The 13,260-nt window shown below is 37.6% G+C and overlaps 1 protein-coding gene across 2 annotated transcripts in view; it reads left to right on the top strand.

Moving 5' to 3' along the window:
* ANTXR2 (ANTXR cell adhesion molecule 2) overlaps positions 1 to 6,934 on the top strand; it is a 145,974-nt gene extending 139,040 nt beyond the window's left edge. For both annotated transcript variants that reach the window (XM_045070080.1, XM_045070365.1), the window contains one exon: positions 5,030 to 6,934. In XM_045070080.1, the coding sequence (XP_044926015.1) occupies positions 5,030 to 5,068 (39 nt within the window). In that variant the 3' untranslated portion in view covers positions 5,069 to 6,934. The remainder of the gene's footprint in view (positions 1 to 5,029) is intronic.
* Positions 6,935 to 13,260: the final 6,326 nt, after the last annotated feature.

Genomic DNA, 13,260 nt, shown 5'->3' with positions numbered 1-13,260 from the left:
TTATTTATGCTTATAGAAGAATTTTGGGGACTTTATGAAGAACATTATAGTTTTAATATGGTTTCATGTATAAACTTTAAGTTCATATTAATTATCTAAGTTAACTCAGATTAAGTTCAAATCATTTGACATCATTTGACATAGCTATCTGCAGAGTACCTCATTAAGTCCTACGGGAATAAGAAAAGGAAACAGAAGGGAAGTAGACATGATGTTTTCTTTTTGTATAAGATAGAAGTTGAGTTAATTCCTTTGTGGGAGGGTTTTGAAGATTTAGCTCAGTACGAAGTCTTCATGAATAAGAAAATTGAAATTTCAGAAAGAAATACGTATTAGTTTACATTTCCTTACACCTGGTCTACTTCTAAGGAAGTCTTAAGAAGAAAACCTACAATAAAACTTCAGAATAAAAACAAAGAAATAATTGTGGGCAGAAGTCAAGATCCAGCTATACCAGAAAGTGAGCACTAAGGGTAGTGGTAACTTCTAGAATATCATGCGGCCGAGCTCTTTGGAAGTCAGCTCACAATGAGAAAGGCTGAGCTGTGGTCGCCTTATGTAATACAAAGGAAGCAGGTAAACTTAACGGAAGTGAGGAGCTTTTTCTAGCCGACTCGTAATTTCAGTAGTTGGTCCCCTAATAACTATGTCCTCAGCAGCAATTTTCCAAAATAGAAAATTCTCCTTATAGGAACAGAAATCATTTGAGCTCATTATGTGACCAGAAGTTGAGGGAATGGTGTCCTAGATCTAGATCTAGGAAGGCCTTTCTAAAGAAAAGTAAAGAAACCAAGTCTAGGTGTATGAATTGTTTACCCGTGACCTGACTTAACATAGGCATGAAAATCTTGAATAATAGTTATCTTAATACATTTTGATACAAGCAAAAACAAAATCTTATAGTGAATTACGCTTTTAAAGGTAGGTAAGGGCAGAGTTATTTGAGCCAAATGAGGATTGAGAGGCTTGTGTCGTGCCTGCTCCTTCCTCTCCTGTGCACTGCGCCGGCCGAAGGCACCCCCCAGGGCACCTTGGAGAAGTCACTGGTCTTCATGGACTTTGGTAGGAAAAAACCCAGACCTAGAGAGACGGCTAGTATTTCACTTAGAACTTCCCTCTTGAAGATAGTTTTGCCAACTGATCTGGAGAGAAGGAATTCCAGAGTTACCACGATGAGTACCTGTGGCATAAATATTCTACACTATTGGTTGAATAGAGAAATATATGCTCTAGATACCAGGGATATGGTTAGAAAGATTGATGTGGTATGAAAATTGAAGAGCTGCTCTCTCTATTTATTTTTTAAAGATTTTATTTATTTATTTGACAGAGATCACAAGCAGGCAGAGAGGCAGGCAGAGAGAGAGGGGAGGAAGCAGGCTTCCCGCTGAGCAGAGAGCCCGAAGTAAGGCTTGATCCCAGGACCCTGAGATCATGACCTGAGCCGAAGGCAGAGGCTTAACCCACTGAGCCACCCAGGCGCCCCAACTTATCTATATTCTTATTTGAATCAATCTCAGTCTGCATAGCACTTTTGAGATAGGCTGTGTGTGCACATGTATATACATATACATGTGCACACACACGTATATACATATACATGTGCACACACACACATTTTTTAAAAATTAGGTTGCTGTTTGTGGCCTGAAGTGTTTGACCAGGCTTTCATGGAAACTCCTAGAGCTGCATATCATCAGAGTGAAAACACTAACTGTGGGTTATAAGGTATTCTGATCACCGGCTATGTCACACCCGCACACTCTCGAGTAGGCTTGCATTCAGATGGCTCAACCAGGATGTTCAATAAGTACAACCCAGAGATGAGTGAACAAATTGGTCTATGGGAACGTGGAATGCTGAAATGCTTGGCACAGTTGGTTGTCGGGAGTGTCCCCCGGAGAAAGTAGGTTACAGATTCCTCTGGGAGGAAGATCCCTGATGGAATACTGAATAAAAACTCCCTTCTGGCCAATACTTCCTTTCTTTTTTTTTTTTTTTTAATTATTCCATTTTAATCTTTTCCTTTCTAGGGCTACTCTCTTCCAGTTTCTCTAGATTTTCTTCTATCCTTTCCCATGGCTGTATTTTCCTCCTTTGTAATCCTTTTTCTTTTTCAAATTTATACTTACTCTGTCTTCCTGTTTTTGAAGTTAATCACTATGTATTCGTTCATTTATGTGTTTACCATCCATCTACTCTCGTTTCTAAGTGAGGATTTATTATGCGTGTGCTCTGTGTAAGGCACTCAGTGACACAGACAAGGTATGGATAATAAGTACCTGTTTCTTATTGAGAGTTTACTAAGTGCCAGGTAGTGTACAAAGTGTGTATTAATAGATTAATAGGAGTCCTAAGAATAATAGATCCAATTTTTATTCCTCATTGTACTGATGAGGAAACTGAGGCACAAGCTATGAAATGAGTTGCCCATGATCACACAGTAGTTAACAAGTGTCAGAGCTGCGATCCATAACTAGGGCTTTGGAACCCTTAGACTTAATCACTATTATCTTACTTTTTTAGATATTCAAGCTGATAGTTAGGATAGTTACGGTATAATGTGGTTTGGCTGTAGTGGAGATGCCATGGAAGCTTTGAGGGAAAGAGCTCCGTGACTGGGAGAACATGGTAAAGCTTAACAGAGGAAGTAATTCTTGAACATAACTCCTTCAAGTTACCATTTTTTGGATTTCTGTAAATTAAAAATACACCCCCACATTATCAGCTCTTGATAAAAAAGTGGAAAATACCGAATCCTTGATTAGGAAGGGAAAGGTATTTATTTACTTATTTATTTTGGTGATGGTGTGTGTTAAGACACAGGAGTGGATGTTGCTTTTAACAGGTGTTTTTAGTACTTGCGTCAGTAGACATTTGATGGCTGATGATCAGGACTTATTCCCAAATTTTGTAAGTGTGTAAGTAAGCACCTCAGAGTCAAACTCAGTAGGGTTTTCTTCATTTGGGTTTCTATGTCTATAATTAAACCACATCAAATGAAATGAAAAAATAATTAGGTCTGACATAATTTAGACATTGAAGTGATTTTAAGAATTCAGGTGAACTATGAATCTCATTTTTAAAAACTATCCAGTTGCTTCAAGTAAGTGAATCTGAGTCACTAAGATTAATCTGGTGTATAGAACAAAAGTGGTCAGAGAAGGAGCCCTATATCTACATTTAGTTAATTAGTGATGACAGTCAAATAAAAGTAGAGATTCATGATAACTTTTCAAAATTGTGCAGAAGAGAGAAAACCTTTACTTTTTTAGGTCCATAAATATACAAGAAAAAGATGTCATTAATTCACGTCTATGCAGCTGTAATATAATTCTTCATGGATTTGTTGGATTCTCAAAGGACTCCAGAAGATCATATTTTTAATGTTCATCACTGTTTTCACAGGCATAGTTCAGATCTATTTCTTACTGCGTCTATAGTTAGACTATTGTGGCTTAGAAGCACTGTATTATTGCTTTGCCCAAATATTTATTTATTATGTCATTTTTCCTACCTGTCCCCCTTGAAAAAAATGTTTAGAGAAGGGGTATGTAATGAAAATAACATTTATAATGTTCCTATGGCTTTTGGTAATCATACTTAGCTAATTTGGAGAAGAGCATCTTTTCACTTGACATTCATTTTAACGATCTTGTTTGAGGGTTCTAGACAATACAAAGTCTAGTCTGAGGACATGACCTGTGACCGCTGCATTACTGAGGATTTGGACCTCATTCTCAGGTAGTCTTCTCTCTGCTTTTCTCACACCCTTTTGCCCAGATATTATTTGTAGACATTAGGTACAAGATAAGTAATAAAATTGACAACTAGAATAATATTGTCTCCAAATTATTAAGAAGACGTATAATTTGATGAATGTCTCTGCCTTTTAGGAAGAAGTTAATGGAAACTACTTTACTTTTTTGCTTTTCTCTTTCTTCATTAATTTCTGAAAGATCTAAATTTATTGAGCAGACATTTTTGAGAGGAAAATGGACCACAATCCCATTTTGATGTTTTAGGCTTTCTTCTCCAACAGTATTTGTTGTTCCTTTTGAATATTCCCATGGATTGGCTTTCTAAAATAAACTTCATTGTTCACAGTTAGAGAGAAATAAAGAGAAGTTCTAAAATATGAAGTTAGAGAGCAGGTAGTAAGACAAATAGGAGAATCTCAGTAAGATGATACTCCTTACCCTAAAGTAGACAGTGGTACGCTAGCTTTTGGCCTGTTGAGAAATCTGGATGTGATTTATGTAGCAGAGGCTATCAGCAGGGTCATACCAACGAGAGGGAAGAGGGGATCCTTTATCACTAATTGAAAACTTTTTCAAATAATTCTTGGATTTTTTACAATTACATATGTAACAATGTGTCTTTGTAACCTTTCTTGAAGTGCTAAGGAGTTGGAATGACAAAGTCTCTTTAAAACTGTGGAATGTAAATAAATAGTCACCTTTCGGGGAGGACATGTAATGATGGCCTGTAGTTGTGCACAGAGAAATGGTCAACAACAGAGGACAAGTTCTCTAAGTCTTTTGCAAACCGGTTGTGAAATGCAGTCCCAGAGCGATGCCCTGTCTTCCCGCTCCCTGACTCTTACTACCTCTCAAGTGCATTCCTCACATATACATTTTAGAAGCACCAGTTTTACATCAGTTTTAAAAGCACCAGATTGCATAAAGGAGTACTTTCATTTAAATCCATTATAGAAGGAAACATAGGGTTTGGCTTTGATATTTTTGTTGCTGAGATAGTAATGCAGTACTTTAAATAGCAATAACATAGTTCTATTTTACAGAGTTTTTTACACTCTAATTTTACCATACCATTGTGTAGATGAACTTGCTGTGGAAAAGATCTGAATGAACTACCATGCTTTGACCCAGGGGGAAAAACTTGACTTTGTAGTTCATCTTAACATTGACCTGTTCTTGCATAATACCTAGAAAACTAGGTATTCTTATGCTTTTTATAATTGCTTTACTAATTCAATCATGATTTTTTTTTTTTTTTTCATTTCTAGGGCCGGTGCATAAACTTCTCCCGAGTTCCATCTCAGTAAAAGGAAAGCAGGAAGACCAAAGAAGATATGAAGATACATCTTACACAACTGATATCCAACCAAATGAGAAAAAAAAAAAAAGTGAATTTCAGAAGTTTTTGGAAGAACAGCTTTCTTCCTTTCAGTCAGGAAATGTTTTCTCTGCCTTCTGCTTTGCTTGCACCAAACACTTTTAAATACTCGTTCTGCCATCTACATGAGAGTTGGTGAAACCCACTGGTAACTCATGATTCATGACATTGGACATAAAGACTCATGTTAGTCTACCTGCTATGGTTTATACAAGAAAGTTCATTGGAATGTGGAGAGGAGGAGAAAGCAAAAACAACAGCATGAAGATATCAAAACAGGGACCACAGAACAACGGGCCATGACGGGTCTGCAATGGAGAGAGGAGTGCTTTACATGGAGACACGGCACTTGCATTTTTACATCGCAAGATTGTCCGCCACAGGCGGAGTATGAAATTTCCCACCAAGCCAAGCAGATACGGGAGTCCGTTGCCTTATAGCTATGTCAGATCACCAAATCCTCCCCGGTCCCCTATCACACTGTGCCTTACGGGAAGCTTCTGACTGGAAAATCTTGTCATTCTAACACTGAAAAGTGCACACGCATGACAAAATGTAGACAGGATGCCTCAAGGTATTGGTAGCAAGCAAGATTTTGCCCTTTAGTTGTTGAAGACACCTTTCTTCATTATGCACTCGGGAAAAGAAGAAAATTAATAGAGCGTTATTACACAGGAAGACAGCCTCTAACCAGGGGTCTTGAGTGGAGTTTAAGGGACTTGCGCTTCGAGAACTCGTCCCCGGGAGTGGGGATTTACCCCACTCTCTATGTTTAGGGTGTAGTAGCGCATAAAGCATTAATAACTGTAAACACACCGGTAGTTTGTTTTGCTTTAATTTAAAGGAAGCGGTAACCACAAAGCTTCCGCTCAGGGTTTTTCCTTCCTCCAAGTCTCCAAGGGCTCTTCAGCGTCACAAGCCAGCAACTCTCTTTGCATGAAAATTTCAAAGTTTAATTAATATAATTAAAGGCAACAGCAAGCAGCAGCCTGTGAAGATTTTGCTCATCTTTTTTATGCCTTTTGACATTGAATGACCTATTACTGTGTGCGCATTCCTTGGATCTTGAGGGGCACTCTACCTTGGTTATGAGTCAGTAGAGAAAAAAAGACCTCCTCTCCTCAATTTATACATTAAATTTTCAGGAGGGCCGGCCACCACAAAACATCGAAATGTATGTATTATAATTTTTTAGAAAAACCACCATCGTGTCACGTCGACGATGCCAGGTTATGTTAGCGTGAGCGGAAACACTGGGGGGGAGGAAGAAGGCAGCCGCTGAAGAAGAAAGCTCAAATGATCCAGTCACTTTCGATACTGTACTTCAGATGCGAAATGGATATTCGACTCGAAACCTGACAAAACCCGCCTGCTGTGATGTGAACTGGGATAGACAGTGACCAGCGGCTGGGTCAGTGGGATGTCTCCCTGCGAGCACACAGGCTTATCAAGTGACACTAAAAATAAGTTCAACCACCATCACGTTGGAAGGACGGAGGCGAACGTTTCGTGTTCGGCGGGCGTGCGAGTGCACGAGACCGAAAGAGCGATTCGGAGCATCCCGGTATAATTACCCCCATTGTGCCCTTAATGGAAATTTCAGAGGACGGGAGTGATTCTGTTGGTTGGTGTCCAGATTTGTGGCACGGCTCCAAGAAGCCTTACTCACACACACAAATATATATATACATGCATATCCTCTAGCTTGAATCATTTGCTCAAGTTTATTTATGTCACTGGCTGGCTGGATCCAAAGTCATGTGTCTCCATATTCGTAAATAAAATTTTACCTGTGCCTCTGCGACCATGTTATTTAAACCTACATAAGCTCAAGCTTTGTGTTTGGCTAAATATAGAATTGTCCTGGTTCGTTTCGGGATAGAATTATATTCAGTTCCAAGATGTTGCTTATGGTCACAAATGGTACTATCGCCATTCGGTTATCCATGCGTGCAAGTGCCCCTTGGACGCCTGATGCACGCCTAGGGAGTTCCCATAGATCTTTGCTCAACATTTGCATCTGAGACAGCGTGTATTGCTGTTTTCCCAAATTGGCGCTTCATTTCTGATCCGTGCACACCCATAAGCGGTATTTAAAAGCACCAAAGATTCTGCAGAAGCTACGGCTTTTTCTTGGGATTTGTCCCCTGGAGTTGGTCCACTATCATACGGCATTGGTGTGGCATTTCGATTTTGCTGCACGAGCAATTGTGAGTAGACCTCTGTCCTCAAAGGACAAAACAGCTTTCCGTGAAACGTGAACATGAATAGGTTTCCAGTTCTAATGCCACCAGCAAGATCTCTCAGTGACGAGGGAGAGGCGATGGTCTATATGTAGACTAAGAAAGCACCATTCGTAAAGTTCAAAGACAGATGGAATTTCATTGCACTAAAGAGATGAACCAGATCTATGCTATTTTCTCTCATTTTGCCATCTAACATGTAGAAGAATTTGCTTTGAAAGAGTGCTGTTTACTCACCAAAGAACTAAATCAAAAACCTCTATGCCCTTAAACAGGAAAGTAAAAGGTTAGAATAAAGCTATTCCTATAAGTTTAATAACATTTTAAATTTTTTATAGGGAGAAATAGTTCCCGTTTAATTTTCCGGACCTAATGTCAGTTGAGATCTACTTTCCGTGTGTAAACGAGGAAATCTTCTTCCGTGATCCATTTGTGTTGCATAAGGTTGCGACAACAATTAAGTGGGAAATGACTCCTAACTTATGTGTCTACTCTGCCTGGAAAGAAAGTTTTGAAGGCATCTATATATATTTCATAACAATGTCTGTTCTTTATGGATTTGATCCATAAATATTTATCTATCTGAAAACTTTGATACTTGGAATGTTTTCCTTAAAGCATTTGGTGCTCCAAGAAAAAACATTTGGTGCTAAGAGTTGCAGCACTGATGCCTTTCCCCAAGTTAATTCTATTTTAAAAATTTATATTTCATTCCCAATGAGATGCAGAGTAAAATTTGAGACCCTCCATTAAGTAGGGAGCAGCATCTGTCTCCTATAGATAATTCTTATTTTGACAAAAATAGAGAAGGTCTAAGCCTCCTATATTTAAAATTGTTTGAGAAATGATTTGCTTATATTCCCCCTGAACTTTATTCGAACCATTTTAAATGATAAATTATTCAATATTTGTTTTTCTAATAAATCCTTACTGCATGTAAGATCTGGGTGTCTCTGTGAAGTCAATAACTTTACTATGTAAATATCACTGACCATTGTTTACTGCTCAGAGGCCATGTGTGAGTTTAGTTTTAAAATCAAAACACGGTCTATAGTATGGCCAAAAAGTATTTAAAACATTTTTGATTGATCCATTTCCATGCATCTTTTTTGAATTTTAAGAGAGCAAAACGTAATTAGATGCCATAGACAAGGATCGTAAAGCACTTTCCTCCTCCATGGCAAGACCATGCTTAACTTTTGTTAGGTCTTGGACAGCATCGCATTACTTTAGGAAGTTCATTAGTGTTGTATTCCTAAACAAAATTTGGTAGGTATGTAATTCGGGGGAGAAATAGAGACATTATTTTAATACGAAAGGAAATGTGTAATCTGGAATCGGAATAAATGGTGCATCTGTCATGCATTTAAAGAAAAGAAGGGGCAGGTGAGGCTAGAGGGTGTCTGCTCTCAGATAAAGACGCTGAGTACTGCTCCGCGTTCCAGTCCGGGGTTAGAGCCGTACTTTGCTTAGTGAACTTCTATGGCATATTTCTGAGAACACTTTAATTTTGGTATATTCCTGCACTTACTAGGATATAATTCAGTCAAATTGACCAAAGGAAATAAATTTTGAGAACTCATAATGCAGCAAGCCCTGTGCTATTTTTTTAAAAAATAAACTTTATTTTTGTACTCTTCTGCCAAAAGAAGATGCTGTTTAAAAAGTGCACAGTAGAAGGTGCAAATTTGTATTAAATGTGCTTGTTCAGATTACTTTACAAGACCTATATTAAGGTAATGTGGGGTGTGTGTGAGAGAGAGTGAGTCACTGTGATGTGCTACATACATATCCTCCTAGCTTAGGAAACAGGGGACGAATGACCTAGCCCAGAGAGCTGGCCACCACTCACTTGCTGAAACTGAACTGATCAGCTTCTCAGCCACAGACGAGAGATGGACTGGAGGTGTCTCGAGTTCCTTCCAGCTCTGACAACATTTCTGTGAATATAGTCATATTGGAGGTTTTAGTATTTATGTATTTCATATTTTTAATGACTGGCCTCATTTGAAGAGAATAGCATTATTAGCTCTGTAAACTGCCATTTAGTTTCCAAAAAGACATTGAACCATAGTACATGATTTTATAATTAGCCATAATAGAGTAATTTCTCAGTTAATCTCTTACAACTAGAATTTGTCAAAGAGGCAACTGATAATAAAATTTATATCTGTTGAAACCTCTGAAACGATGAGTAAGAAATACTGGGAAGTACATCTGTGTGTTTCATTCTGACCTTACAGTCATAGCAGGTGTCCCAAAGGCATATGTAAAGATGTGTAGAAATTGTAACAGTATACCTACACTACCAGTTTTAATGATGAGGTACTTTGTATACTGCAGAAAGTTAAATTATTAAACCCTTCTTTTCCTTAGTCAAAATTAGAAAACAATCTTAATTGACAATAACTATGCTATGTTCCCCATCGGAAGTATTCAAAATGGCAAACATTTTACTGATCAGTTTGAATACTACTTAAAATATATAGTATTTTAGAATTGCTAAACTTTGACAAAGTTACCATTGTTTTATTATAGAAGAAAACTATGGAAGTGAAAATTTAAAGGAAAAAAAAAAGGATGCTTCACATTGTCTCCTAATCACTGTAAAGTTATTTATGTTTTAGTTGAATTATATTTGCAAGATTGTAAATGCCAGTGGGATAAACCAAAATAAATTGTAAAAGTTATTAAAATGTACATTTAAGTAGATCTCAATTTGGTTAGAAACATCACAAGTTAATCTTGTAGAATATATACAATCCAAAAGATATGCATTATCTTTATGCTAAAAGGCAAGGTATTCAACAACTGAGATGCAAAACAAAGGAACTGAGAGCTTCCAAAGTCATAGATAATAGAAAAAGGAAATTGTCACATCATGTGCTAAGTTAGAAGCAAATGTAAACCTCTAGCCATGCTTTTGTACTCCACCATCTGATTTGTGTAAGTAACTTGGGAAAGAAAATCACACAATATAAAATAAGATTGACTAGTTCTAGCAGATGACACCTGTAAATAGAATTTTTACCAGTTGAAATTCAGATGTGAAATGAGATGATTATCATTATCACACTAAAATTTTCTTTTGAGTTCTTTTTTTAATATCCCATAATCGTAAAAGTCTCTGTTAATTAAATAGAGCAATGACAGACCTTCATCTTCTTTAAATACTTTGTTTGTGTGAGGCTGTCACATGGAAAGAAAGATTATATTTTAAACAATATGTTCAAGTGTAAAAAAAATCTTCAGCAAATTCTTAATGTTTAAAAAAGTGGGAGAAAGTTCCAGGACTTTTATAATCAACATCATGGGATTCTTCATAAAGAGCTGAGTATTTCAGAAAGATTGAAAAGATTTTAAATATATATTTTTAAAAGGATATCAAAGACTATATTATTCAATATTCAGTGTGTTTTATCTCATTTTAAAGGATATTGTTATGATCAGAATAATATAGACAACACTGAAAACAAAAGAAAATCACAATGGCATTACTGTTTGTTTAATATCTCTGTATTTCTGCAACCCTCCAGAAAGCACTGAAATGATGAATTTTTGTTAATGATTTAAAAAATTTAACTCAAACGGTGAAGACCAGTTCATTAGTGGTTTCAAAATTACTGAATCTATTGAACTGGTAAAGATAAAGTCATCACATTATTTTTTCTAATCACATATGAAATGGAAGGGGTTCCTGTGCTTTAAACAATATTTCCCTTGACTCTTCAAAAATCAGTCCAGTAATCTCGACCCAAGGTCATTATGCATATGTTTATAATTTCTAACTTTGGAAAAAATGTTCTTAGTGTCGATTATGTTGAGAAGAGAGGGCTTTATTAATTTTCTGTTGCTTCTATCACAAATTACCACAAACTTGGTGGCTTAAAACAACGCAAATGTCTCTTAATGGTCTGGAGATCAGAAGTCCAAAATCCATTTGAGTGAGCTAAAAAGTTAAGGTTTCCACAGCATTAATTCCTTCCGGAGTCTCTGAGAGGAGGATTTGGTTTTGTGTCTTGTTCAGCTTCTAGTGGCTGCCTGCAACCCTTGGCTTGTGGCCCCTTCTCCTGTCTTCAGCATGAGTCATCCACCCTCTGCCACGGTTACCACATCCGCTTTTGTCTTTCTCGTCTCCTCCCTCAAAATCCCTCACATGATCATATCTGCAGAGTCCCTTTGCCGTGGATAGTAACAGTCCCAGGCTCTGGGGATTAGAACATGGACATTTTATGGGGCCATTATTCAGCCTACCACAAAGATTAGCATGATTTACCTTTCATTAAATATTTCCCTTGTATCTAACGCCCCAAGAAAATCCAAGCTGGGTTCAAAAGTATCCATCACATTGCCTGCCCATGTTCTTTAGATCGTGTCATCACACAAGTGATTTTGGTTTTGGAGGAATTCCATTTGTCCCCATTCTACTGTTTCATATTTTATTTGAAATTTTTCTCAGAAAAGGAAAAATGCCAGAGGATAAATTCTTGGAAGATTTTTTTGCCAGATGATAAACCTCGCACAAGGCTGAGAAGCATATGGACAGTTTTTTATTGCCTCTGGAGAATTTACCTGGTCTATCTGCCCAAGCCCAGAAGTTAGCCTAGATTTAGTCCCTGTAATACTTTATGCTGTCCTACTGAAAACCTATTTGGAAGGTATTGAAATACCACTAGAGACAAAGGACAAAAATAAGTTGATATTGCTAATATCAGCAAAATACATATAAAACGAACTTGAGAAACACTTCTTAAATTATTGTATTAACTATTTTGTGCTAACTCATGTGGTGTTCACACTGGTACACCCCGTGTTTATATAGGACATTGATTGCAATCTTATCTCTCATACAATTTATATATATATATATATATATATACACACATATATATAATATATGGATATTTTATGTGTATGTATATATATATCAAACTATATTATATATAATATATATGTAATAGTTACCTGTTGAATCTTAGGTTGTGGGATATGTGTTCTGGAGTGACATCATACTTGGTCCCATATATGATATCACTCCAGAACATACATTCCACAACCAAGAATTCAACAGATGACTATTGCGATGTCTCCTGAAGGCCAGACAGTGCCTGTGGCTCACCAGGGAGATGCTGTAATGAATCAGTTGATCTTCCTTCTAACGGAGAAAATACCTTCAGCAAATAGGTCACAAGTGGGATGAATATTTTAAATGTTGTTAATATTGATTACTTAACTGGGTTGCAGGTTTCAGGGGAAAAGCTGGAAGAACAAGCACTTTCAAGGATTAGGACACAAAGGGAGAAGGAAAGAAGAATGCGGTAGACCTTGGAGAAGCACGCCCCAAGAGTCAGTAGAAACAGGCTGTCTGTGGTGACCCAGAGATGAGAATTACGGAAGAGAGAGCAGGAGGGGTGGGGAAAGGCGGGACAGGGTGGTTTAGGAAGGGACTGGAAGGCGTACGGCGCTGTTCACTCTTTTGTACCGCATCTTCAGGATGGGCGGAAGTCGTCCAGCAGGTGTCCGAGGTCTAAAGCAGGAAAGCAGGATCAGCAGGTCGGGATTTTGAAGCAGAGATTAGGGAGGAGACCGTAAAGGAAAGGGTGCCGTGGACACTGCGGCCTCTCTCCTCAAAACCCACCTCCTTGTGCACTGTCCGGTAGCACGTTTCTGAGCTGCTCATACCTCCTTGAATTATGGGAGCATTGGTTTTCTACTGCCTCAATTAAAACCTACCCCTCAGTTTTAAACAGATGCCATGTGTTTAAAGTTAGAACTAGTCATTCTTGCTTCACACTTGTATTTTTCTCTGTTACTTTTAAAGATCCAAAAAGAGTACTACTATTTTGAATAATTTGGCCCACAGTACTACCTCCCCCCA

This window comes from Mustela putorius, unplaced genomic scaffold, assembly GCF_011764305.1.
Source record: "Mustela putorius furo isolate JIRA1106 unplaced genomic scaffold, ASM1176430v1.1 tig00000040_pilon_pilon_pilon, whole genome shotgun sequence".
Classification (NCBI taxonomy): domain Eukaryota; kingdom Metazoa; phylum Chordata; class Mammalia; order Carnivora; family Mustelidae; genus Mustela; species Mustela putorius.
The sequence above is the reverse complement of the archived record's forward strand: the minus strand, read 5'-3'. Positions and strand labels throughout refer to the sequence as shown.